At 45.3% G+C, this 27,860-nt stretch overlaps 2 protein-coding genes across 2 annotated transcripts in view; one reads left to right on the top strand and one right to left on the bottom strand.

The window, feature by feature from the left end:
- Positions 1-27,860, top strand: part of LOC115251678 (homeodomain-interacting protein kinase 1-like) — a 61,682-nt gene that overhangs the window by 26,314 nt on the left and 7,508 nt on the right. The gene's annotated exons all lie outside the window — the stretch shown is intronic.
- On the bottom strand, positions 511-11,980 carry LOC115251677 (uncharacterized). The gene is made up of 2 exons (XM_029844754.1): positions 7,142-11,980; positions 511-6,987 (listed from the first exon to the last, which is right to left on the bottom strand). Exons 1-2 carry the CDS (start codon positions 10,982-10,984, stop codon positions 6,919-6,921), a joined length of 3,912 nt encoding a protein of 1,303 aa, XP_029700614.1. The 5' UTR covers positions 10,985-11,980; the 3' UTR covers positions 511-6,918.

Raw genomic sequence — 27,860 nt, 5'->3', positions numbered from 1 at the left:
CAGAGCATTGTCCTCACTCCTACGCTCCGTGGCTCTCTCCTGGATTGCCTCTTATTCTTCTCTAATAAGCTCAGCTCCTCATTGTTGCACACGTGCCTGTTTGTTTGTGTAACATCCATCCATAACAACATCATTATCATTTTTTCTTAAAGCCCCCCCCCCTTCTCTCTCTCCTTCTCCCTCTCCCACTCATGCTTTGCTTCATCTGCTCTCCTTGGCAAGCTTGTGAAGAAGAAGCAGAGTGAAGGGAAGAGAAGAGAAGAGGGGAAATGTGGAGAGCGGAATCTATGCTGGCTGCATTAGCATATCAGACACATGGTGAGGGCTGGAGATTGGGTGCTGGAGCAGATGTTGATTTACATATTCCACGTCAGGCTGTTGTGGCTTTTCCTCTCCGTCTAATTACTTAATACACTTACACTTTTCCTGAGTCCGAATGCCTATGCCAGTGCCAATGGGTTGATGCAGAGTTGCCACGACAAAGTCGAATAATGAGTCAGGGTCAGCTGGTTCACGGTCCAATGACGGTTTATTGACGATTCACAATTCACCATGCATGAGAAGTAGTCTGGGCTAAGTCTGAAATCTAGCAAGAAATCTCCAGCTTTTATACAATTTGGAGCCTGGGTTTACTCCTCCCCGGGCTCCTCCTTCTAGTTAGCCATTTTTCCACCATTATGTGCTTTTTACTATTCTTATCAGAGGTTAGGTGTACTTTTCCATGTTTATTTTAAACAGACAATATCTTTTAGCCATTCCCACTTCTTGCAAACCCCCATGTTCAGGCCATAAACAACGCCCTCTTGGTTACCAACATATTCAGGCCTATAAGCACGAAGACCTCTATCACAATCGGGCCTATAAGCACGCAGGCAAACATTGCAACCGTAAGGAAGGAAAACATTAACCATTGAACATGGAAACTTAGTCTGGAAACTGGGAACTAAACATTAACATAGAAACTTTCCTTTTACCTTTCACTACATTTCCCCCCTGTGGTCCTGGAAAGGACCACTCAAACAAAAGCAAAACATGTTACATACTTCTTTCCAGAACCATAAACATTAGCCATAAACATCATCAAGAGTCATCATCATTCAGACACCGTATTTCTCAGCATATCCATCATTCCTAACACGGCATCTTTTAACACATCAATTCAATCAAACCTCATGCCTTGCTGCTCCCTTGGTTGGGAGCTATGGGGTGGTCGTAGGGGATTTCCCCCCACCCCCCTTCGTAGATGAGCTTCCAGTCCAAACACTGCGGTGCTTTGTTGTTGCAATCTAGAGTGGCAGAAGCTTGTGAGGACAGTGTTGGCTTGACGTAGTTGTGTCATAGCTTCTCGCACTCGTTCGTAAGCGCCCTGCAATCGACTCAATTTGCCCTGAAGGGTGAGGGCTGTGTGCCGGGCGTGGTCCAATTGTCGAGCCGGTGTGTCCCGTTCGTCTTGCAATTGTTTCAGGCTCCTCTCACGTTTGTGATTATACGCTTGACGCCTGATTCTTTGGATCTGTTGACGGGCTGTTATGGTCAGTCCTGCCCTTAAGGAAATATAGACCCTGGTAGGCATTTCGCCAATCTCAGAGTGGAGATCCTCAAGGTGCGTGTAATACTCGAGGGGGTTGACCAGGTGTCTTGAAAGCTGAGTAATATCTGCTGCGCTGGCGGTGAGGTAGGGCAGTCTGGGAGTTGGTGGTCTGGTCGTTGGAGGGATCACTGCTGTCGGCTGGACCTCATGGATCTCGGGCTGCTGTCCTCCATCCTCCGGGTTCTCTGGGCTCTCAGGGCTGAACCGGACTCCGGAGAGTGCTGTTGGCCCTTGGTCCATGGGTAGACCTGCCAGGTGCGCTGCTGGTTCTCCCATTTGGAACCGACTTCCTTCTGACCCCCCTATCAGCGGGTCAGGGTTCCCCTCACTCCATCTCGGGTACCTGTTTGGAACATGTGTGCTTGCTTCTAAGTGTTGTATTCCTACAGGCATGTATGTGTGATCTTCTCTGTTATCAGAGTTGTGAATCTGCCAATCGTCCATGGTCATTTGGGGTCCAGTATAGAAAGCCTCCGCCATTTTCAACAGTCTGTGATGGAGACATGGCATTAAGTTTCTTACAACATCGGTTTCTATAATACTATACATGATTTTATATTGATTATATTGATTACTGTATTCCTAGTTATTGTTATAATCATCATAATTTTAGTGTTACGTACCTTGTGGGGAGTGGGCGGCGACCATTGTATTCCTATTTCTTTTCCTACTATTCCTGTATTCCTGTGAGCTCAACAGGTTCTGGATCAATTTGCACCTGTACTACAGGATACTGTCCTGTTATACTAACTAAAACGCGTGATACTAGGATGCGGAGCAATGGGATGATGCAGCAGACCACCAGCAACACCACCAGTACTATTCCTCCCAGTACCATCCTGGCCATTTTTAGATATTTTAACCATCCCAACTTTCCCAACCAATCCCAAAAACTCTTAATTTGGGTGTTCCAATTAGAATTTCTTACATGCTCATCACGTACCCTTCTCATTTCGTTCAGAACTTCTGTCAGACTGCCATTGACACCCGTGTGCATTGGAATCAGAGTGCAACATTCTTCCCCAATTTCATCGCACATTCCCTGATCTCCTGCCATACGTGATTCTATCACAAATCTATTGTGCAAAGCCATCATTGATGTGGCGTGCAATTGCTCCCGCACTAGTGTCATCCCTTTTATTGTATAATTCATGAACCTCTGTTGATTGTACCACAAAAAATGTATCCAACGACTGTTCCGAGCTATGTACTGAGCATTTGCAATTGAGCCATAAATCGGAATAGACCCTGCTCCCCTTCCGGATTTTATCCATGTGGAACCTATGGCTACATGATCTTCCGGTACACCAAATGGGACTTGATCCCATGTGATATAAATTTCATTTGTTGCTTTCCAGTCCCATTCCCAATTCTCGATAGAGTCCTGGGTACTTCTTTTGTCTCTAGGAGGTGCGTGACTTTGATGCATCCTCTGCGTGATTAATGACAATTGTCCTGTTAGCATTAATGAGGCGCATATCCCTTCCCAATTTGCAGGCAAATTTGGCATCAGCAATTTTGGCATCATGGTGTCATTACTTTCACAAGTCCAGAAGACATCTCCCAATGGCCTCGTCCCATTTTTCAAGTCCAACAACCTGTATTGAGCTATGTAGGATGAATTTCGTTCATAGATTACCGATCCCCCGTTTGGTACTACCTGTTCACATTGAATTCGGGCTTTTGGGCCGGTCTTACATAGTTTGATGGTTGCTGTGGTGTTCCCGTCGGCTAGTTCCGGGTACCAGGTGATTCTGCTGCCCCTCACCAGTTCCCCCGCATCTGTCAATATCGTTGATGCTCTTTGGACAACCTCTTCCAATTCCCTTCCCCGTACTATGCAGAAAGGAAAAATAGCATTATCCGGTTTGTGCACCACTGGGGGCAGTGCTCCTACCACATCATAATTGTCGCCTGACAGTAACGTGGGGCAGACTTTCCTATTATCACTCCACCCCGGTAAGCCTCCTGCCATATGCATTGTACAGAGGGCAAAACATTTAGTAATATCCGGGCATCCCCCTAGTTCGCCCCCTGGTATTGACTGGATTTGTGGTAGTTTTTTAGCATTGTAGCAGGCAATGCAATCTTGTTTTTCCTGTTTTTTTAGCTTCAAACATTGATTGCGCCAAATACTGTGTCCACTGTTGAAACATGTTTGTGTCCTAATGTGATGTTCTTAATTTATTTAGATCTCTCTTCCGCCTTGTATTTAGCAATTTCACTTTAATTTCAGCTTCCTTCACTGTCATGCTTTGTCCTGTTTGCTCATTCTGACACCCTGTCTTAGCGCATCTTACTTGAATGATCACCGTCCCTTCCCCACGACAGTCCGTGCTTTGGGGATATCCCAACCAATGCTTACCCATTGACTCGGTTCCCACTATTTCTTCTGTTAGTACAAAATCATAAGTGTCTGCTTTGACATGCATTATATGTTTGATTTTCCCATTATTTCTATCTACTATCCCCCTGTGAGTTGCTAACGTGATCATTGCCAGGGCACACGTGTCTAGTGCTAGTGTGTGCTGTGTGTTCGGGTTTAAGTTAGTTGACATCAAGACTTCCCCCGTTGTTAATCCGCAAAGGGTTAACATCATCATCAGCAACTAATCGGAATCAGAGAGAAGCCAGTCCCCCCCCCGAGAGAAACCCGTCCCCCCCGGGTGTCGGCGGCGGCGGGTAAGTGAATGCCTGTGGGCCAGACGAGCCTGATGTGCCCAGTGTGTCGTCTGGCGACCCATCACCATCAGAACCGTGTTGCTGATGGTCAGCGTCAGTTGTGGGTGGGCCGTCCGCAGGCTGTGTTTTGTTTGTTGAATCATCCGTATCAGCAGGAGGCTCAGCACCCGCAGCAACAGGAGGCTCATTAGACCCAGGAGACGGAGTGGGAGTATCAAGATACTCCGAGTCAGTGGACTGTGATCGTTGAAGCCGGCGGGCCGCCAACCGAGCAGATCTCCTTTCTCCATGTGAGGAGAGCGACTGTGAGCTTGTGGAGGAGGAGGAGGATCTCGGACTAGTGGCCAGAGGGTGACCATACGTCTCCCTGTCAGCATGCTCAGACTCCGATGGGCCTGGATAGTGTCCAGGAGGGTCGGGAGGTCTGTGGCGGGTACAGTGGTTCTTATGGAACCAGAAGGGCTTACCTTCAACTTTTAGGGCAGTGGGGGTAGTGAGCACAACCTTAAAGGGTCCCTCCCTACGGGGTTCATTCCACTGACGCCTAAATACTCGTATGAATACGGAGTCCCCCAATTGGACGTCATGAACGTCAACAGGGATGTGCGTCTCGTCCTTGCCGTGGGCTTCTTTCACCTGTTGAAACACAAGTCTGTGGATTTGAGTCAATGCATGTAGATAGTCACCCAGTTCTCGCTCCAGTTGTGCAATGGCTGGTCCCTCCACAGGACCTCTGGTTTGTGGGAGAGGCATGGGTCGACCTGTAAGCATCTCATGAGGTGTTAGATGGGTTAGTCGGTTAGTTTGAGAACGCATTGCCATCAAAGCAATTGGTAGTGCATCTACCCATGTCAGCTTACCATTACAGTCAGCCATGATCTTAGCTATTTTAGTCTTCAAGACACCATTAGCCTGTTCAACAGAACCCTGAGACTGTGGGTGATAAACACACCCATACTTCTGTTTGAGCCCCAAAATCTTGAACATTTCCTGTATTACTTGTGAAACAAAATGTGGACCATTATCAGATGATATAGTATCTGGCATTCCAAACCTGAGAAACACTTCTTTGCAGAGAAATTTTGCTGCGGCCTTGTGGTCCGCCTTAGAAGTGGGACAGGCCTCAATCCACCTACTAAATCTGCAAACAACGACAAACATGTATCTTTTCCCCTGTACACCATCAATCATGTCCACATAATCCATGACCAGGTGTCGGAAAGGACCATCTGGCATGGGAATGTGAGCTAATGGCTGAGTGAACATCTTCCGAACGTTATACTTCGGACAATGGGGACATAATGAGAGCTCCCTGTCAACCATGGGAGTCATGTATGGGGACCACCAAACTGCCTGTAGTTTCCTGATAACCTGAGCCCTGGAGCAATGATCAGGTTCATGCATTTTCTTAATGGCAATGGGCAGTAAAGACAGTGGCAGAACAAAATGTCCTCGGAAACCCCGCCATAGCCCTGGATGGGGATGCGAGGTTCGGATAGCTCCCCTTTGAACCCAGAGGCGTTTCTCTGCCTCTGAAACCCTGTTTTGTGCTTCAGTTAATGAAGCCAGGCTTGTAATAGGAGCACAATCTTCAAATAACATAGGCCCTTGTACTGCCTGTCCTGTTGCTTCTTTTGCAGCTTCATCTGCTAAGTTATTTCCCACTGCAATTGGTGATTTGCTATTTTGATGCGCTGCGCATTTAACTATGGCTAATGAGGTAGGAAGCTGCATAGCTTGTATTAATTCAGTCACTGCCTGTCCATGTGCTAAAGGGGTACCATCAGCGCGCACAAATCCTCTCTGTTTCCAAATGTTTGCATTTATATGACATACTCCATATCCGTAACCACTATCCGTGTAGATAGTTGCTCTTTTATTAGCTGCTAATTTACAAGCTGCTGTTAGCGCTTTAATTTCGGCCAATTGGGCGGAGCAGGGCTGGTCCAAGCTTACTGATTGCACTTTGGCATAGGTACCGTCTAGATTGAGTTGTACTATACCGTACCCTGCCCTGTTCCCCGTCTCACCCCTGACACATGAGCCATCAACGAACAGAGTCAGGTCAGACGGAATGGGGTGATTGTACAAATCATCCCTTACTTTCATAAAATTCTCTGTTTCTTTAAGACAATCATGAGGCACCCCTTCTGTTGGCAACACCATTGTTGTGGCTGGATTTATAGTTGTACATCTCTGTATGGTCAGGTCTGGTCCGGAGAGCAGGATCTCATAACCTGTACGCCGACCTTGAGTTATCACAAAGCGTGGGCTTGTGAGCATTGCATGCAGTTGATGAGAAGTGTACAAGAATACTGGATGGCCCATCGTAATTACTGAGGCCTTTTTGTATGCAAAGGCGGCTGCTGCTAGTCCCTGGTAGCAGGGTGGCAGCCCTTCCTCCACATTGTCCAATTTTGTGCTATAATATGAGATTGGTTGTTTACCTGTTGGGGCGTCTTGCATCAACACTGCGCACGCATATCCCTGCCTTTCCGCCACATATAAATGGAATGGTTTGCTGTAATCTGGATTGGCCAATGCCGGGGCAGTCTGGAGGTCGTTCTTTAACAACTGAAATGCCCCTTCTGCTTCGTCAGTCCACTGCAGCTGGGCTGACTGCAACCCTTGTCCCGCTGCTCGGATCATAGCTCGTAATGGGGCTGTTTTAAGAGCGTAGTCATAAACCCAAGATCTGCTGTAGCCCGCCATACCTAAAAAGGACAACATGTGACCAACAGTTTGTGGTTTTGGTATTTTGCTTATGGCTTCCAACTGAGATGGGGCAATGTGTCTTTTATCCCCACTCAGCTGCCTGCCCAAATATTCTACTGTTTGTTGGCAGAATTGTAACTTTTTCTTACTTACTTTATGCCCTCCTTCCGCCAGGGCAGTCAGCACAGTGATGGAATCTTTCTCACACTGTTCTTTTGATTCAGAACAAATCAAAATATTATCCACATACATTAAAGTGGTTGATTGAATATTCAAATGGCTAAGATCATTGGCAAGAATGCGGTTGAAGATGGAGGTGGAGTGTACAAACCCTTGTGGTAGGCGGGTGTACGTGTATTGTTGGTTCTTATACGTAAAAGCAAATAGATATTGAGAATCAGGATGAACAGGTACACTGAAAAATGCCGAGCACAGGTCTATTACTGTGAACCATTTGGTGCCTGGGGGTATATTAAATAACAATGTGTGTGGGTCAGGTACAATGGGTATCTCCTCAGTTACTATGGCATTGATTGCCCTAAGGTCATGTACTAATCTATATTCGTCACTGTTAGGCTTTTTTATGGGGAAAATTGGGGTATTGCATGCACTTCGTGTTTTTATTAAAACTCCCGCATCCTCTAACCCAGTTATAGTGGATCTTATACCCTCAATGGTATCTGGTCTGAGGGGGTACTGCCTCTGATGAGGCAATCTAACACCTGGCTTTGTAAGGAATTTTTGCGGCTCGGCCGATTTCACGAAACCTACATCTGTCTTGTGTTGGGACCATACTTGTGATGGGACTTGTTCTAACAGTGTTGTGTGCTCTTCTGCTATTAGCATTTGCCTAACTCTTTCCCTTGGCACTTTGACCTTTTCTGCCATTGCTTCATCTGCGAGTGTGAACGCGATTTTGAAGAATAGTCCATCAGGGGACGTCCTGATTTGTTGACAGTCTGTCGTCATCCAGTCTTTGACTTGTCTTGCAGCTTTGACCATGGGTCCTAGGTCATGTGACTCATATTTGTCTGCTATTAACAGAGTGACATGTGGCGTTGAGTTGGGGACTTGAAACCAATCTTTTACATCATCCTGTAATTTTACTACTGCCGCCACTCCTTGCGGTCCGATGATGATGTCCTCATACTGGATAACCGTAGCTTTGTTATTAATGGCTTCATCCCAACTTTGCTCATAATCTTCATGAGTTTGGTTTTCGTCGTACATCATTGTACAGTGTAGTGGAAGTGTTGGTTCTTTAGATGTGTCGTAGTGATTCATTACCAATGGTCTCCAGGTCTCCCATTCATGATAGAGGAAAGAGTTTGATGTTGTTAGCTTCATCCAGAATACTCGAGCCTCTGTGCCGAGGTGCATTGTCCGCGGAGAATCTGTAGGAGTCGTTAGTGACGTCATAGGAACAGACACTCTGTCAGGTTGTTCTTCTGCCACGTCAAAATAGATTCCATCTGGTGTACATTTAATCTCTGCTTGCAGTTGGCATAGCACGTCTCCTCCCAAAAGGTTGATTGGCGCATCTGCTGAATATAGAAGAGATGTGTAGATTGTTCTTTTCCCTATTTGCAATGGAACCGGCCCAGTCATTGGCATCACTTGTGTTTTCCCAGAGAAGCCTACTGTCCGAATTTTGGAAGCTGAGAGGGGAAGGTTGGCTCCATCTTTGCCTATACAAGAATAAGTAGCTCCCGTGTCTATCATAAACTGATGTCGATGATTGTACACAGTCACATTTATTGTGGGCTCTGCGTGTGGACGTTGTGTTAGTATAGGCATAATTCCCTTCCCTTCAGGCTTCTCTGGGCATCCCCATTGCCAGTATGCCGCCGGACCCATCCACAGTCCATTGGCCGGTACAGCAGGCACAGTCCCAGGATTTTGGGGTCCTGTCCATGGACTGACCGGACACTCTCTCTGCAAGTGTCCTATCTGTCCACATCCCCAGCACTGGAGCTCCGCCCGATACTGCGGTGGTGCCCGCCCTGGTGGGGGTCCCCTGGACCGCCGCGGTCCTTGAGGCCTTCTCCATCTTCCCCTCACGGGTGGGCCACCCCTTCCTCCGCCAGCCGCAGGCCGCTGGATGCCCCCCCCCTGATTGAGGTGCATGTGGATTGGTGGCATTTGTTGAGTTTGGAGTTGACCAGCAGGTGCCACTGCAGAAAGAGCTTGGGGCACAGCAGGTGTCGCCTGTGAAGCAGGCGGTGGAGACATCACGGGTGTAACTTTGGGTGCTTGCGCCACCCTCTCCACTGTCGGTCCTTTCTCGGGCTCTGGGTCAGCTGCCCTCACTGCTGCTTGGGGTCTGGGTTTCTCTCGGTCCTTTTTTTGTTTTGCCAGTTCCCCTATTTGCAGTTGGGTCAGTTTATTGGCCAGTATCTTGTTCTGATCTTCAAGGGCCTGCTTCTCGGCCCTATATGCATTCACATAGTGAATTATATGCTCAGAGAAGACGGGCCAGGTCATTTTCATCAGCCCTACCACTCCATTTAGCTTGTCCTGTACTTCTTTTGGCATAGCGTTCTTTATGTACATCATAAATAAGGCCTTTGTTGTTTCTGTACTGTCCCACTCACTCCCAGTCTCAGTCTTCCACATTTTCTGATAACTATGCAGGAACTGTGTAGGACCGTCTTCTTCCTTCAAGGATTCTTTTTCTAACTTGGTGGGGTCCATGCGTGAGGGGTACTTCTCTCTCAGGGCCTTCCATACTCCGGTTCGCATCTGATCAAAGGACACCTCATCGTGTTGATGTGTCACTGTCATTCCTCTGTATCCGGCTGCCCTGAAGATCTCTGCAGTGGCTGTTTGTCCTGCTGTTTTTATCAGCAGCGCTTTGATGTCGCCGCCTGCCAGGTTGATCCCTCCAGTGATCTCCTCGAGCTTCTCGATCCACTTGTCAGCTCCCTCCGCCAGGGGGGTTAGTTTACCTGCAAGTGTTATCATGTCCATGAAAGACCACGGCACATACCGATAGTCATTTTGGGCTCCTTTGGCCACCAGGGGGCACATCTTGGGGCACATCTTGGCTGATGCAGTTCCTCGAGACTGGTCCTTCTTTTCCATTCGTTGCCGTAGAGTCATCCCACCACCTGTTTCCCTTTTTTCCATCTGTAGTTGTAAATCAAAGGTCTGTCCTGACTTAGCTTTGGTGAGGGTCGCTGCTGAGAACTTGCTCCTCTTCCGGACTGGGCTTTGCCAAAGCACCACGGAGTCTTCACTCGACAGATCTGCTTCACCATCGTCCTCCTCTAGATCGTCGTTCCCCTCATCAGATGAACTTTCTGGCTTGTCTTTCCCTTCCTGATCTTCTGTGGTATTCTGTTGTGATGTCACGGATTCTAACTCTGCATTGTGTCTTATCAATTCTTTGAGCTGTTCTTCTTCTTTCCTTGCTCTTTCTTTTATTTTCTCACTTTCCCTGATGCCTCCATTCTCACTCTTGTGGGTAGCTTTCCTAGGTGTTCCCTCACTTAGGTGTGATTGAGATGTTGAGGTGCATGCATCCTTCTGGCTGCTACTTGGTTGTTCCCTTGCCTCTTCCTCATCCTCATTTATTTTGACTTTTATCTTTCCTGTGATCTTTCCTTCTACCTTGTCTTCATCTATCATTATAAATTGTCCTGCTCTACCTGGGTAATAGGATGGGGGCCTATAGTCGGTGTCTTTATGCATTATCGGGTTTCTGGTGGCTTCCATCCTGAAATACTGCAGGATATCCCTCTGCTCCACATTTCCCAGTTTTTTCCCCATGTGAGTTACTTCATGCTTTTTATCTTTATTTCTTAGCTCCTCCTCCACTTCATCACATCTTCCAGGATCAAAGCTGCCTTCAAGAGGCCACTGATTTCTTCCTGATGTCATTTTGTGCCAATTTCTCATGCATTGTTGAATTCTTCGTTTGTTTGCTGGATGTGTGGCAATGATTACTTTCACAGGTGTCATCTCATTTGTTTGTTTACTTTTGTTGGAGCCCATGTTTTATGGCAGTTCACAGCGACTCCTGGTGACCCTGCAGATTCTCACTTCCCTTAATCCCGTTCCCCTTTTCCTTTACTGCCCCAGCTCTGGCCAATACAGATTTAATTTGGTCGTATTTTTATAATAGGGGCGATCTTAGTTAGTTATTCTAATATTAGTACTCTTTTAATAAATTTATGTGCGTTATTTCGCTTTTAGTGACAGTTATAACTATCCCACTGTGTTGGTTTTGTGTTTTACACTAATGTTTTCAGTAATTTGCCTTTCTAAATTTATGTATTATATCCTTTCACTGCTACTCTTACTACTCTGTCTACGCCTTTTCTATGCTTATCGCTTACACATTAACATACATATCACAACACAAAACTTTATGACCTTGCTCCTTGCAAATTCTCACTTATACTGCTTCCTACAGTATTCCTTTCCCTGCCTAGGACCACTCCTCGAAAAGGCACAGTGGTTGACGTCTCCTCAGGCGGTACTTTTAATTCTTATACTGGCTTTATCCCTTAGCCTTTAATATTCTGATCAATACATACCCTCGTATGATTGTCCTACAAAACAAACTTTTATAAGCGACTTTCTGCTCAACCTGCTTGTTCCTTACACCTTCCTTCTACTCTCTCCCTGGATAACTCTCATTCCAGGCCGTCTGATTAAACTTTCCCTGTTCACTCTTCTCATACATCACCAACATATATACTATTGTTCCCACACCCGTAAGTGATACAGCAATCCAAATACAAATCAACAGATTAAATATACATTTTTCAATTACATCCATCCCATATCTATTATTTTCCAATCACACAATTAAGGTTGGGCCCGCTCACCAGCTATTACTGCTCATATACATAACGTGTGCTCTTTTTTTAGTTCTAGGTTCTTTGGAGACAGTTTATCGGTACCTTCTGACCACCGGCGTCCGAGGGAGGCTGGATCCCCATTAATTTTAAAAAAGGAAAAAGAATTTGGTATCTCACCTGGCGTTGGTGGATATATGGGCCCGTGGGGTTCCTGGCCTCCACCCGGCACCTGCAGTCGTCTGGCCCGGTTACTGCCTCCTGGCTGGCTCGCCAAAAATGTTGTGGCTTTTCCTCTCCGTCTAATTACTTAATACACGTACACTTTTCCTGAGTCCGAATGCCTATGCCAGTGCCAATGGGTTGATGCAGAGTTGCCACGACAAAGTCGAATAATGAGTCAGGGTCAGCTGGTTCACGGTCCAATGATGGTTTACTGACGATTCACAATTCACCATGCATAAGAAGTAGCCCGGGCTAAGTCTGAAATCTAGCAAGAAATCTCCAGCTTTCATACAATTTGGAGCCTGGGTTTACTCCTCCCCGGGCTCCTCCTTCTAGTTAGCCATTTTTCCACCATTATGTGCTTTTTACTATTCTTATCAGAGGTTAGGTGTACTTTTCCATGTTTATTTTAAACAGACAATATCTTTTAGCCATTCCCACTTCCTGCAAACCCCCATGTTCAGGCCATAAACAACGCCCTCTTGGTTACCAACATATTCAGGCCTATAAGCACGAAGACCTCTATCACAATCGGGCCTATAAGCACGCAGGCAAACATTGCAACCGTAAGGAAGGAAAACATTAACCACTGAACATGGAAACTGGGAACTAAACATTAACATGGAAACCTTCCTTTTACCTTTCACTACAAGGCCAGCGGTGGATGCCTGTGTCTGTCTGTTTGTGTGTGTGTGTGTGTGTGTGTGTGTGTGTGTGTGTGTGTGTGTGTGTGTGTGTGTGTGTATGTCTACCACGTACTCCATTTAATCCATTACTGTGGTCATTCATCTCCGGGTTGAATTCAAATTAAATACCTTGATTTCTGTCCTTTCGCAAGATCAAGAGTTTTGTTGGAAGAATCGTACACTTATCTGTGAAAGTCGTATTCTTTTTGAATGGCATTTGTTTAAAAAAGAGAGATCCCGTGATTGACGGATGCGGTTTGCAGACTTTTTGGCAGCAGAGCGAAGCTGATCAAAGCCCAGAAAGCTGTCTGACAGTATTGATGTAGTTAATTAGAGTAAACACAAAGCGTTCACATTCTGCCTTGTTATCTGCTGCTAACAAACACATACACGCATGCATGCACGCGCGCGCACACACACACATGCGCGCACACACACATATGCACACACACAGACACTGATCTTGTCTTTCTATCTTTATTTGCCAGCTATACAAAAATCATTTCTATACTTTTATCTTAGGTTTTGTGTTTTTTATTTCTCGTTCTCCCACTGTTTAAAACTTTCCACGTCTTCGACTCTCTCTGCTTTCATCACTCGTGCTTTTTCTCCCAGTCTCTTTGAGGTAGAACAGGTGGTTCCGAGTTCAGAAACGCAAGGAAGCGGAGCGGAGGTGATCGCTGCTGGACAGGTAAGAATTAGACTTCAAAAGAAAGGAATCGGGAGACCAACTGCGAGAACCTCTGAAGGTGATTCAGCCAGAAGATGAATGATGGTTTTTATCATGAAATTCTTGAAAACTTTACCAAAAGGTTGGTACATTAACCAAAAGTTAAGATTCCTGCAGCATCTCAGCAGATCAGCTTTGTTACCTGCAGCCACTTACTGGAGACAGGAGCCCTCCAGATATGGACCCAGCTGCCACCTTCGGCCCGCTGCCGACAAACCGTCACACACATCTCTGCACTTCACACACCACCGTTGCACCGTTGTGGACACTTTGCTGGTGTTATCAGGCACCTCAGCACCGCAATATGTTTTCCTGCCTTTGGCTACAGAATGTTTTCTGCAGACTGATCACCTCTCAGGCGTTACAGTCATCCATGGGTGTTGTTTTGTATGTTTGTGCCCATGGCGCCGGTGTAGACTGATTCGGCTGTCACCCGCCCACAAGATTACAGCCGCCTCCGTGTCCTTCCTGTCTCCGCTCCTTTGCTACCTCTTTCAATCCTTCACCTAGTCCTTGCAATCGCTGGCTGCCTGCGCCTCCTCTCCATCCCCTCTCCGACCTGCTCGCTCCTGCATCCCGGACGTTCATGAATATGTTTTCGCTCTCGCACTTTTAATCCCTCTTACATTTCAAACCCCACTTTTGCGCCCGCTCTTGCATCGCCTCTGTCCGCTCTGACTCAATCGCATCGAGCGGTTTCCGTCTTTGCTCCCCGACCTTGCTGTAATAGTGTCGCGGAGGTCACGGCAGATGGATTTCTCTGAAAAAGACACTGTCATGTTTGGTAATCTATTGTTGCACCGCGCCAATTAACGGTGGATGGGCCACAGGGCCTCCCTCGCTTCAATTTCATACATGCTAAATGCATTTTAGTCGGAGAGGTCCTGCAGCGGGGGAGGGGGGGGGGGGGGGGAAGATGGCAGATGTGTGTGGAAGCCCTTTTTTGCCATTTAACAAAAAGCCTTTAAGAGAAGTCATAATTATGAAATGCCAATTTTATGATATTATGCGATAAGAAATTCAAGGTTGTGGGATAGAAATAGTTTTAAGTCTTTATGCCATAGTTCTTTGGTTTTTGGAATATTTCCCAAATCTTACAATTACAGGGAGTCTCTTTCATGAGAAAGTTCTGTAGTTTGTTGCATTTCCATTGTACTATATCACTTTTTAAGGCATCACAATACCAAATAAAACAGCAAACAAAGTGCTTTCTTAATTTAGATTTAAAAAAATATTAGAATAAGAAAGATAAGAAAAACCAGGAGTCATTTCAGCAAAGGCAAAAACAAATGGACTAGTGCAGACAGTAATCCTTAAACCCAGGATTAAACATGACCATAATCCATCATTTCTCACAGAGCACTGCAGCTTCGGATGTGTTTGTAGAAAGTTAAGAATGGACGATAAGATGTTATTGCAAGTCCACACAACACTGAAAACCTTGTTCTTTGTCAGTTGAGTGAACCAGTCGCTCTTTATTTAAACCGATATTGCAGGTTGGGTTTAACTGGACTCCCAGTTATTACAGAAGTATCCTGCATCGGCTACTGCACCATCAACGATGACGCCTCCTTAAAATGGTACATAAAACAACCTATTAATGCATTTTTCGTGATGCATTCCTCTGAAACCGGGTTGACTGACCCTGACCATGTAAATGGCACAAAACCATCCTCAAAACTGGGGACGGCAACTTTAACAGCATCCGGGATAAGATCCGTGGCTCATCCTGTAGTGAAGAAGGGTAACGGGCATAAGGCGTCAGAGGCAAAATGTGTGGTTGTAATATTTAACCTTTGATCTAATGATTAGACCTTCGTAGTTAATGATTATGCAGATAAAACGCTTAGAGTTACGTATAGAATCACGAGAAGTTAGAGAGTCAACATAACCAATGTGTGATCAGTACTTAATGTACTAGCTATGTATACGTGTCACTGTCACTGTTTGAACACCTGCTGTAAGTTGCTATGTATACGTATCACTGTTTGAATACCTGCTATGAGATGGAAAGTCCGGGACAGTTATCAGAGGGTTAATGGAAAGTACCAGAGTAACCAAGGCGTGGTAACGAAAGATGGGAGGTTGTCTGTTTGAACAAGGAGGTGTCTGTTTTAAAAAAAACCATGTAAGGTACACCTGACTTCTGATAGGTATGGTAAATGGTACTTAATGGTGGAAAATGAGTAAAAATAGCTAACCAAAAGGAGGAGCCCAGGGCGGGGTAGCCCCAGGCTCCGAATAGTATAAAAGATGGGCAATTCTTGTTAGTGTTCAGACTTAGCCCGGGCTACTTCTCATGCATGGTGGATTGTGAACCAACAATAAACCATCGTTTGGATCATGAACCAGCTGACCCTGACTCATCATTCGACTTTGTTGTGGTATCTCCGCACTTCAATTCATTGGCACTGGCATAGGTATATTGATTTAATAAAAAACCTAAGTTTGAGTGTTTTAGCGTAGGGGAAAATCCACGACAATCCCTTCCTGCAGCAGGCACAACAAACATGCACTGAGCGTATGAATGAAAAATTCTCCAATTCTTGATCTTTCCTGACCCGGCAGCAGCACAAACATGCAAGAATGCTCCTGACGACTCTTCTGAGCTCTCTGCCCATATAAAGCCATCTAAAGTATTTACTTTGGGACAGCTGGTGTGGGAGGCAGCGCTAGGCTAGTGAACGCAGCGCCGCATCCTCCTGACAGTATTAGACTGGCCTGAACACTCGCATTACCACGCTGGGAGGTGATGAGAACATATTAGGCAGATTTTATGACATTACGGAGAGGAAAGATGGATGGGATCATTGTTCGTGCTCGGCAGGAAACAGAGGCGTTGCTGTCAACCTCTTTATGCTCATTTTCTCTCATGAAAGCTCAACGGAATGAGAGCCGTGTGCACGTTCCAGGTGTGTGCACGTGTTGCTCTGTTGGGGTGAAGGCCTGCCTCTGCACAAGCAGCATGGCGTGCTTGTGCGCTTCCCGATTCATTTAGATTTTGTCCCCATCTTAATCTTAGCAGAAGGCTGCTAATTAACCCCGCTGTCAAGCCAGCAAATGTCTAAACCAGCAGCCATCACTTCTCCTGGGCCTTGTTACCTCTGTAATTAGCACTGGATAAGGAATTACAAATGCCTCCACTCCCCCTGTTAAGATTAGGACAGCTCGATGCAGTTTGTGTGTCTTGGAGGGTGTGTTGACGCCATTAAAAAGCAACATATCCTATTGTTATAACTAGCAAAAACATGCCACGTTTTATTTTTTTAAATGATGTGTCAAGGTTTCCTTGAGTTGCTTTATTTAATTTGTCCTCAGTAACTAGAACACAAAACAAAACGCTCACAGGACACAATTAGCGTCAGATTAATCATTCTAGATTTACATCTCACAGGTTCTAAATATACGCTGTGGTTGGAGGCTGAATTACAAAGCCTCTGTAAGAGATACAGTCACGTCAGGGCCAATATGATTAGCTGGGGATCTGCAGACTTTTTCCATTTAATGTTTTTATTTTTATCTTCAGTCTGTTTTGGTGAGAAAGGTTCATGCTTTGCAGCTGTAAATCCCTTCTTCTATTTTCAGATGCTCCAACACGAGCAGTCACATCTCTTTCTTTCAGCATTCAGCTAACATTCAATACATTTGGGGGTCATTTTATACTTTTCAAGCCTGTACTGATCTGTTGGTGGTTCAAGCTAACATTTGAAAGTTTTGTGCTCTGTAATATTTTGACACAGTTTTCCCTGCTAGCAAAAAGCTAATCGCTAAAACAACCCAGAGCGTCAATGTTTTAATGCCCATCAATGATGAAGAGGAGGAAAAACACACCAATAAGTCGGCATTTCTAGAATCAGCTCATCCTGTCTGGTTTCCAGTTAGCTGAAATATTCCATGCTCGTGCTCCTCGAGCATGAAAGAACATTCCTAATCAGCAAATGAAAGCGGATGAAGCAGACATTCCCCCCTTGTACGCCTATATTAATTAATCTTTCTCTCGTCTAGTTGGAATTAAATATTTCATTACAAAAATGATGAAGAGACATTCTTCTATTTTGAAGTAAGCCTCCAACATGATAACTCGTCCACGCTTCTTTTTTTCTTTCGCACAAAGCATTGAAATAAACAAAAATGTAAAAAGTCCATTTCACGCTAGAACATTGTGTGTCTCGATTAGACAAAAGTACACAGCAGAAGATGAAATACATCCCGACTGCTCAGGCATCGCTCTGGTTGAAGCTCCTCTGATAAGCAGAGCCTGTTGGAGGGTCGACGTTTGATGTTTCTTTCATCAAATTTGATCATTTCAGATGAGCGGATTGTTTTTGATTAACTGCAATGAGGAAAACAACCACGGCGCACGTCTGAACCTCTCTTATTTAACTAATATTATAAGTTTACTTGTCTGTGACGGTACACAGGCCGAGCATTCGTGCAACTCCTTGGGATGTGTCGTTGGCTTCCTGATTTGTTTTCATCTTAATTAGTTTTTCCTCCATGAAGCAACTTCTTTGATTTCTATCAGGGTACAGGATGACAAGAGCATTCGACGTCAACGCCGTCGGGTTCCCTTGATCATTCACAGGCAAGAAAACTAGATCATCCACAGTTCTGAAGCTGAGGGTTGGAACTGACATTTTCTTCCTAATGAAGGGAAAATCAGAGTTACTGATCAGAGAGTTTGCAGACAAACACCGAAGCACACAGCACGTATGCAGAGTGTATCTGGAGCACGTGAATGATGGCTTTCTATTAAATAAACAAGGCTGTAACATGCAGCTAAGGGTGATGCCATTATTGCCTCCAAATAAATTAGCAGTATAAGATTTTTACCATTTCTTACTTTGTGTCTTTTTGGTTTGGACAGGAAAAGGGGACTTGAGGATGTTATGGAGGAAAATAAGGTGTGGGATCCTAATCAATTATTTTCTCCATCTTCTCCTCATTAACAATTTATTTGGGAGAGTGAGCATCTTTCAATGGTTTATTCTACACCTGAAGATGCAAAATATCTACTTTGTTGCAGTAAGACTGTGTCTGTTGGGCAGTGAAACTGGAAGAAATGTTTAAAGAGTTGAAATAACGAGGAGAACCCACTGGCCCACTTGATGGGTTCCAAAGAAACAGCGGAACTTGTTATTAAGTATGTCAGTGTCAGTTGATTTGCACAAACAGCAGGGAGGAGGTCACCAAAGATCCCACAAGCTGGACGTAGCATCTTATTGCTATGCTACTGTATGCTAATCATGACATGTTAAACAGTGTCACCCCAGAGGTGATGATTGTCTCCTGGCAACAGAGCAAACTGGATAAGTTTGGTCCTTAACTTTTGATGAAGAAGGATCGAACCACTGGGTTGAACATCGGTGACCAGATAATCTCCTGCAGTGGAGGTGGGAAGAGGCCACTGGTGAGAAATACTGGTGTCACTGGCAATGATGCTGGTGAGGTAAAGCCTCGGGAACGGTGCGCCATGACAGATTAATTAACACCAATCTGCCCCGCTGTCCCTCATTAGCGCATGAGCCGTGACAAGCCACAGCTAATAGATAATGTATGTGGGGGTGGGGGGTGGGGAGGGGGGGGGGGGGACTGAGCAGATGAGTTAATGAGATAAATATCCTGTTTAAAAAAAGCAAGGTGAACAAAGCATCAGACAAATTAGAAGGTAGTTATTAGAACTATTCACACCAAGATGGTAAAAAGGGTGGGGGAGGGGATTGAGAAGGTCCGATGGGGGGAGGGGGTGGGGGGGGGGGGGGGGGGGGTCGGTCGAAGAAGCAGAGTAAACCATTAGAATACGTGTAAGATCCTGAATTCAGTAGAGCTGAGGTCCTTTAAACTGAGCACCTAGAGACACACACACGCACGTAGACGCTGATGCTCAGCTACTGTTTGCTTACACACAGACGCACACACACGAGCGCACGTGCACACACACACGTACACAGAATGATTAATGTCTCTTTGCTCCACACACTGACCCACAGGGCACAGCAGGCCAGTGGCTGAACACAATTTATTAAGTAGTGCAAGTAAGTGTGTGCGTGTGTGTGTGCGTGTGTGTGTGTGTGTGTGTGTGTTCAGTTCTTACCCAGACCTTACATGCAGAGGGCTCTGCACTTGGTCTGCTCACTGGAGAATTTTCAATCATCTGCAGACGAGGGTGCACACGGGGAAATTGGGGGTGGGAGGGGCAACTTGTGTACCAGAGGGATATGGCAGTGTATCCATGGAGATATGTCTCGTCATGCAGTCTCGATGTGCCATCCCATATGGAGTTTAACCATCACTATAGTTCCACTGCCGATTCACCTTTTTTCTACTTTATGCCTTTATCAAAATGCATTCAAAAGAAAATACGATGAACACGAGAGGCACTTTTTGAAAGCTGATTCTCCAAAGTGTCGTGAAATGATTTCATCATCCTTTTAAAGAGGTTCTGTAAGAGGATGAAGGAAAGAGTACGGCGCCATAAAACCAGTGCTAATGTGGTCAGGACACATGTCTACGCTGGAAGTGTGTGCGTGTGTGTGTGTGTGTGTGTGTGTGTGAAACTGGTGTAAAACAGAAATTATCTGTGCGCCAAGACCTCCTTTCATAGCTTTTCTTAGCAACACGGTGCAATCTTGAAACATGCAGAGCAACAGCAGAGAAGACGACGGCGAGAAAACATCTCTTTGCAAATGTGCGTTGGTTTGGAAGAGCAACATTTGCAAAAACGCGGTGCCTTCGATCCCGTTATTGAACCGTTGGCACAGATTTTGACTTGATTTAATGCTGCGTTGTGATTAGCTGACACAAAAAACACACAAATGAACACCTACACAGTAGAATAGCGTGTCAATGTAGGACTACCATCCTGCACAATAGTCTCAGCTCTCTACTAATAATTCACTAATCTAAAATTAATAAATAGTTTTATGAGCTGAAATTGAATTAAATGGCAGTCAAATGTGACCTGAGGATTTAGAATGTCTGTGTTAAGCCTGCACACGGGCCTGTGTGTCCTCAGGTGAACATTACAATCGATGGTTGCTACAAACCCAAGGCTGTAGCAGATATTTCCATTAGCATTCCCCGGCTGTGGCGTGCCCGCCTAACCGGCACGACCACACGTGCGCGGCGAGTCTCAACATGCGAGAGTCATGCATAATTCATAGTTACACAGCAGCTGATCTATAGTTCCTGAGATGCTTCCAATAATGGAGTAACACTTACTGACAAATCAGCGGACTCAATGCGGGATGTTTCCCGCGGGCTGACATTTGTGGAGATGATTGGGCTTCCGAGGTAACGCCGCCGACGGCAGACAGAGCGACTGATTGCTGCCATGGCGATGCTGGTTGCAAATTTCAAGCGACTGCGAGCGCAACTGAATGCTTCTGAGGAGGCGTGATTGGAGTTTTTGGATTTATGGCCTCCCTAAAGGAGCGTACGGGAGTCAAAACAGACTCCAGCCTGGATCGTTGGGTTGGATCACAGGGAAAATGGTACTTTTCAAAAAAAGGAGGAAGCCCGGGAGCCAAGCTGCCGCAGCTCTTCAGCGCCTAGGCTCCAAAACAATTCCCTCATCCATCCATCTTTTAATACTTCCCCCCTCACTGGGTCTGGGATGGCAGGTCCACACAGAGACTCCTGTTGACCTATTGTGTGTTTTTAGACTGTGGGAAGTCAGGGAAGCCCCAGTAGGGATGGAAGCTGGAACCCAGCTTCTCCCGCCAAAATATGAAAACGGGGTCCACAAGACTGACCTGACCTGTCACAGAGCTGCCAATCAGAGCTGCCGGCTGGAGCTGGAAACCCGAAATATCATTTTGGGTGCTCAGATTTAGAGTGGGGGTTGAGTGGCAGGTCGCAAACACTGTAATCACTCAGGAGGTTGTGACAAGTGCATCCTTCTCCCGTGCTCTTCGGGGTGTTTGAAAATGCACTCTATAAACAAGGATGCTGGACTCTGAAGCAGCTTGAGGGGTGCGGGGGGGTCAACTGAAGCATCTCTGTGCTGAACTCTGCAACAGAAGCTCATTTCAGCTCCATTTGTCACGTAAATGCTTTCAGACAATACCCGGAAAGCATTAAAACATTTTTTTCTGGTAATCCAGCTTATACCGAAGCTTGATGATCGGTAGCAAACGCGCACTATATCATTGCCCATGAGGCAACAGCTTGTTTCCATGAGAATTCAAAACACGTCTTTTTCTTCCTTTCACCTTGCCGAACCCCAAACCAAAGCTTGTGAGCACAACAAATCTGAATAAAGAACAGAAAGGGCGACACAAGTGTGAAGTTTAACTGGCCTCTACTAACTGCAGATGTGACCCAGATGAAGAACTGTGACATAGATGTTCTAACAGTTGTTCTATTACTTCGATAACTGTCGGCTTCCACGGCAGCACAGAACAAAAGACAAGAAGACGATTCCACAAGTCAAGTGACTCGGCATGACACTCGATAACATCGATTCCGCATCTGGGAGTAAAAGAGGGATCTTATTAAATGTCCTGTTTAAGGATCATATTTAGAGGAAACGACACCACGGAACAACCTTGTCTAATTCATTACTGCAGAATGAGATGGAACCACCGCACATCGTCGTTAACGCTGCCCACAGTCCAAAATTAGCGAGCTTTGATCGCAGTAAGTCCTGCTCAGTGAGATCCCTCATCGGCTCCGGCAGTCCAACAGATAATCCCGCCAGTCGGAGGCACGTTTCGGTATTTACGGGAGATTTGTTCTGCGTGTTCGATCCCGTTCTGCACCAGTGTCCTTCTCCTTGAAAGGAGATTATTCCCTTTTGATATTCCCTAATGATGACTTGTGTCCTCCAGCCCCCACTTTTTATCCTAATGCCCACAAGTGAAAGTGTGAAGGGGAAATAATAACAAACCAATGGTATGAAGGGGGGTGGGGGGTGGGGTGGGGGGGTTGCTGTGGTTTAGGACAGATTAGCAGTAATTCCAGGTTATTTCAGTTTGTGACTTTAAGACTTTTTGCATGGCCTCCCTGGGAAATTGAAAGTGCGGCGCGATTACCCAAATCAGATGGCTAAGAACTGGCACTCTGGCAGACCACAATTACTCGGATCAGAGCCGAGTGGGCCCTATCTGGCTAATGACCACAGTCCATCGTTTATCACGTGCGGAATCAAAGACTGGATTGATCCTGTGTTCATTTCAGGAGCCTCACAGAGCAGAAACTGGGATGCTAATAATAGCGTCTCCCTGCGCAGAGAAAAAAAGATACATTTGCAAAACTTTAAGTTAGCATTGAGTACAAATGAATATGCTTTATATGTAAAGCATGCGGGCTCGCCTCTGGGCAATGCTCCGGCGTTATTCAGCAGATCGATTCTTTTTATTCCTTTTGTAGTCATGCATATCTTATCAAGGACAAGGGGAAACCAATTTCCTTGTAATTCCTCTCAAGATGCGCATACATACTGGGACACAAAACAGGATTTACAAACAACAAAATTCCATTTTGTCCTTGTGGAGGACGGGCTGTGTGTAATGGACATACAGTATTGTTTACTGTTAAAGGCACAAATGGAATCTCAGAGAGGTTTCATTCAGCTCAACTGTGTCTTTTTCTTATATTTAAGCCTATAGTTTCCCTTTAAAATATATTATATGTATATATCTTATAGATATATTTCAGTTTTTTTCCCTCTTTTTTCTGATGAATCACTTAACTTGTACCATTAGGCTCTTTAGTTGTGGCATGAGGCTGAGTATCATCTCAGCTCTTATGATTAGCCACCAGACTCCAAGGTCATCTAGATGGAAACCAGGGAATTATTCTGCCATCACGTATATTTATATGGTCACTGCTAGTGTAGAGCTGATTTAAATGCCGAATAACATTCAGTTTGGTGTCACATATTTCTTACTAGAACACAGGGTTAGGCTTTGATATTATGCTTTGTATACAACCAAAGTGTGCAATTACTTGGAATTAAAATCGTTTAATTTTCCTCACATATGCTTCCACGGGAAATGAGTTCCCGTGCGTTTCTCACAAGCACCCGATGAATGCACCGTATGTTTTCAGCATCACTGACACTCTCAGACGTTGCCTCCAGGAAACCTCCAAGCTGTTGAAGATCCGGACTGAAGCTCACACTGTGCAGCAGAGAAATGTGCCGATCCGGCAGCCGCGGAGCCTGAGTCAGAGCAGAGATGGTGGAAAGTAATAGAAATGGAAAGTAGCAGCAGCGAATTTGCATGTATAGGACTTGTTGCTGACAACAACAGCTGGAGGGGGTCGACTGACAGTTCACAGCGCTCCACTGGCAGAAACCCTATATCTGGAGGATGGAGTAAAGAGCAGTGTGTCCATATAGCTGGAGGCAAATGGATGGCTGTCCAGCGTTAGAAAAGCGAGCCTTTGTGGGTCTTTAGCGCTCTTTATTGATTGAATGTTTCATTTATTTATTTATTTTAATGCTGTTGAGCACATTTGGCCCTGGGATGGGTCCCTCTGCATTTTGGAGTTGACAGATAAGAGCTTGGCAGTCGTGACTCCGGTGACCTGCATGTCAGAGTGCAAACAGCCGGCGAGAGAAGGAAGCAATGGCGGGTTAGTGGGTCAAATTCCTGCGCCGGTTTGACAGTGTTTCTCGAACCAGGGTAACCCCTACCTCTCTCTGTGGAGCTTAAACTGTTCGCTTTTAATTGGTCTTAAAGTTAGTCTGAAGGCGAAAAGGTCTTCTGAAGTCAATCAAGACTCACCGCTGACTACCCGTCTGAGTCTCACTCATTCTCTGGGGGCTTCGAGTAACATTTGAAACATTTACATAAGCAAAATGCTAATAGAGGCACATGCTAATGTTGGTTTCTTGGCAGTGGTGGAAAGTTCAGATCAGACAAAAACACCTAGTGAGTCCACCAGTCAGAATAATTATGCAGCAATGGGACAATACTAATGAACTCTCAAAGATCGTTTGTCCTTTTTTCTAAATGGTGCCAACCCAAGTGACCAATATCAAAGTCTCAGTTTGGCTGTAAAACCTTTGTGTTTCACTCACTTCTGTCAAAGCTGACATACAAGGCTTTTATTTTGTTGATTACATCACACCCAGAAGCAGAAAAAGGATGCTGGTAAATCTCCCAAGGGGGCCTTTTCCTATGTATCAATTCACACCTCCCACGTAAGTAATATGAGCCAATACCACATTAAATGCATAACATTTCTACTGAGCCACATCAATTAGCTGTTTTACAGCTGTAATTTTTCATTATATTACCATGACTAGAAGACAGCCTGCATTTCTTTGAGCTGAGTGGGCGTTTAAATTATGGCAAACTTTGATTTCACTGTTAGCAATGTATAGCTAACTAAATACGGATCAGTGAGCCTTCAGTGCTAGTTTAGCTTTCGCCCACCAGACCAGCTTCCTGATTTTTTGGTGGCATATTTATTTGCAAGTTACAAATCGACACAAAGCTGTTGCCTGTGCTAACACTCACTTTTGCTGCTGCCACAGTCCCTCTGAGGAAACGCTAAACTTCATTACGTAAAGGCAATACATCACTTCAGACTTTTATTGCCTAAGTCACCTTCTTGTCTATGTGTGCTCTTATATGCCCAGTCAAACTCTTGTTAAACATGCACATTATGGGGATATTAATTATAGGGGAGCATATATAATTCATTTACATATTCATATACATAATTCACCACCTCCAAATGTTCCTTGTCGTCATTGACAGAGTGAATTTGTCTTTGACTGGGTTTGACTTTACATTGAAATCTCTGGGCTCTCCTTTGTCTCCCCGTGAGACAGCATTTAATGAAACATTTAAATATTTTTGCTCCCAAAGTTGTTAACCTCCTCCTCTCGGGTGTGCTGTGATGTGGGCGCAAGGAACGCTGGCACTGTCTTTTTCCTCAACAATGTCCTCTCTTGTTTCGCTCGGTTCACTTTCACAGTCATCGAATCATTGAAGGAGGAGATGAAAGAGGAACCCTCTTAAATTAGCACCACTGGATCCAGGTATGACTTCTAAATTCACTTTGTTTGGTAAGAGCTGAATCCATGAAGAGAAACGTATTTGTCAAAGTCCTCTCTTTGGCACTCCTCTGTGCCTCTCTCTTGACCCACACTTCCCCGTATGAAGAGTTGTTTCCTAAATCATTGTGTGACTTGATCAGTCAGGAGAATCTAATAAAGTTTATTGATCTCATTGGGCGCTCAGATCCTAAGAGACGGTTGGTGGGATGAAACAGCCTCCGGAACGGGAACAATCCCAGAGTTTGACCTTGCATTGGTGAGACTGTTGCAGGATATGCATCCTTCCCGCCTCACTGAACCCCAGACATTCACATAAAAGCTTACACCAGGTTGAAAGAAAGTGGTGCATCTGTGATTACGTTATGACCCTGAATCCCTAGAAACTGAGGTCTGGCTGTAGTGAAGAAGGGTAACGGGCATAGGGTCTCTGAGGAAAATGTGTGTGTTTTAATAGTTAACCTTTGATTTAATAATTAAACCTCTGTAGTCAATGATTATGCAGACAAAGTGCTTAGAGTTACGTATAGAACCACGAGAAATTAAGCAAGCAATGTAATCAATGTGTAATCAATGTTTGATGTTCCTGTTCTATATATATTACTGTTTGATCACCTGCTATGAGATGGAAAGTCCGGGAGTTACCAAGGCATGGTAACAAGAGCTGGGAGGTTGGCTGTTTGAACAAGAGATGTCTGTTTTAAAAAAACCATGTAAGGTACATCTGACTTCTGATAAGTATGATAAATGGTACATAATGGTGGAAAATGAGAAAGAATGGCTAACTACAAGGAGGAGCCCAGGGCGGAGTAACCCCAGGCTCCGAATAGTATAAAAGATGGGAAATTCTCATTAGTTTCTAGACTTAGCCCGGGCTACTTCTCATGTATGATGAATTGTGAATCGACAATAAACCATCGTTTGGACCGTGAACCAGCTGATCCTGACTCATCATTCGACCTTGTTGTGGTATCTCCGCACTTCAATTCATTGGCACTGGCATAGGTATATAGAGTTAATGTGAATATAAGTTTAAGTGTTTTAGCGTAGAGGAAAATCCACGACATGGCCTTAAAGAATGGAGGAATAACCGAGGCAGCAGTTTGGCGGTCGAGACAGCACAAAGAGGAAGGCAACAGCCATGAGACGGAGTCTTATGTATAAACTCAATGCCTCCGTTGCTGCGTGCCTGTTGGCTCAGTGAAGTTAATGTGTACGGACACTTTGCGGGTCCCACAGTGACCATTGGAGTAACGGATCAATCAGTGCTGGTCGAGTAGACAAGCTCCCCACGCTGATACGATTGCCTTCCATTAAGCAGCAAAAAGTCATATTGATTCTGGCCATTATGTCACTAAAAAAGTGGCTGTCTGGCTCTTCTTCGAGCCCATTGTAGGTGCTGAATTGAGCGGCATGAGGGGAGTTAAGACAACAATGGCAGCTACAAACGTGTTACTCATAACAATCAGGCTTTTTAGAAAGACATGGCAGCAAGTGCAACATGCCAGTTTTATTCAAAAATGCAACAACAAAACTGTTGTATAGAAATATCCCTTCGACTGATTGATTTTTTCAAAGCAGGGGCTTTTATGAGTGTCCTCCTGCACAGCAGAGCCGGCATCAGTGAACAATGAAGGGCACTAAACAAAGTTATCCAGGAAAAGTGATAGAGGGCCGCTGTGTTGCCACGCAGACATGCAGGAAGGGGAGGATAAAAAGGACCCAGAGGCAAAAGGGGGTCGAGGTTATGCTGGAGTAGAGCGAGGACAGCCAAGAGCTTCATTACCTGAAAAAGGCAGAATGCCCATATTCAGCTGCGACGACGAGGCGTGCAGACGTTTTGTCCAATGAAGTGTCCGCCGCTGCTGCGCTGATGGCAATATTAATGTCTGCGACCAAAGGTCTCCCCTTCAGCGGACAGGGGCTTCTTCAAGTGGAGCATCTTGTGCGTCCTTTACAGGAACCATCCAGATGGTCTGATGATGATCTACAGCTTTGCTTCTGTTGCCATGGCGTATTCACGTGTTGAAACACTGGAGGTGTTCAGCATCACACGGAGATGAATGGAAACATGCAGCCATTGTAAGAGGCGAGCCATGCAAGATGGTCGAATTCAGAAGCCAAACAACAACTCTGTAGCTTTCTGATGTGTGTTCTTATAGCACTTCCTCTCCTCCTTGTGTTTGTTTTGTGGCCAACACTGTTGCGGGAACTCACCGTTGAGCAGTGCAGCCTCTCAACCTAAGAGACCTAAGAGGAGCACACCTGCTGGCAACCAGATGAATGCAAACAGCAGCAGTAGCCTGTAAGCTAGTGCCCCCCTTCATTCTTAGGCCTATTTCTTTGTGGAAAATATGTATGAGTGGTTAGCACTTATGGCTAATTCACTGCAGCACCTGAACTCTCCACCAGT

The sequence above is a fragment of the Takifugu rubripes genome, chromosome 12 (assembly GCF_901000725.2).
Source record: "Takifugu rubripes chromosome 12, fTakRub1.2, whole genome shotgun sequence".
Lineage (NCBI taxonomy): Eukaryota > Metazoa > Chordata > Actinopteri > Tetraodontiformes > Tetraodontidae > Takifugu > Takifugu rubripes.
Note: the sequence above shows the minus strand (reverse complement) of the source record. Positions and strands in the feature narration are given on the sequence as shown.

Coding starts and splice junctions, on each gene's coding strand:
- LOC115251677 (XM_029844754.1), bottom strand. CDS start 10,984: ATGGGCTCCAACAAAAGTAAACAAACAAATGAGATGACACCTGTGAAA. Junction 6,988..7,141: donor TGGCGGAAGGAGGGCATAAA/GTAAGTAAGAAA, acceptor TGTCCTTTTTAG/GTATGGCGGGCTACAGCAGA.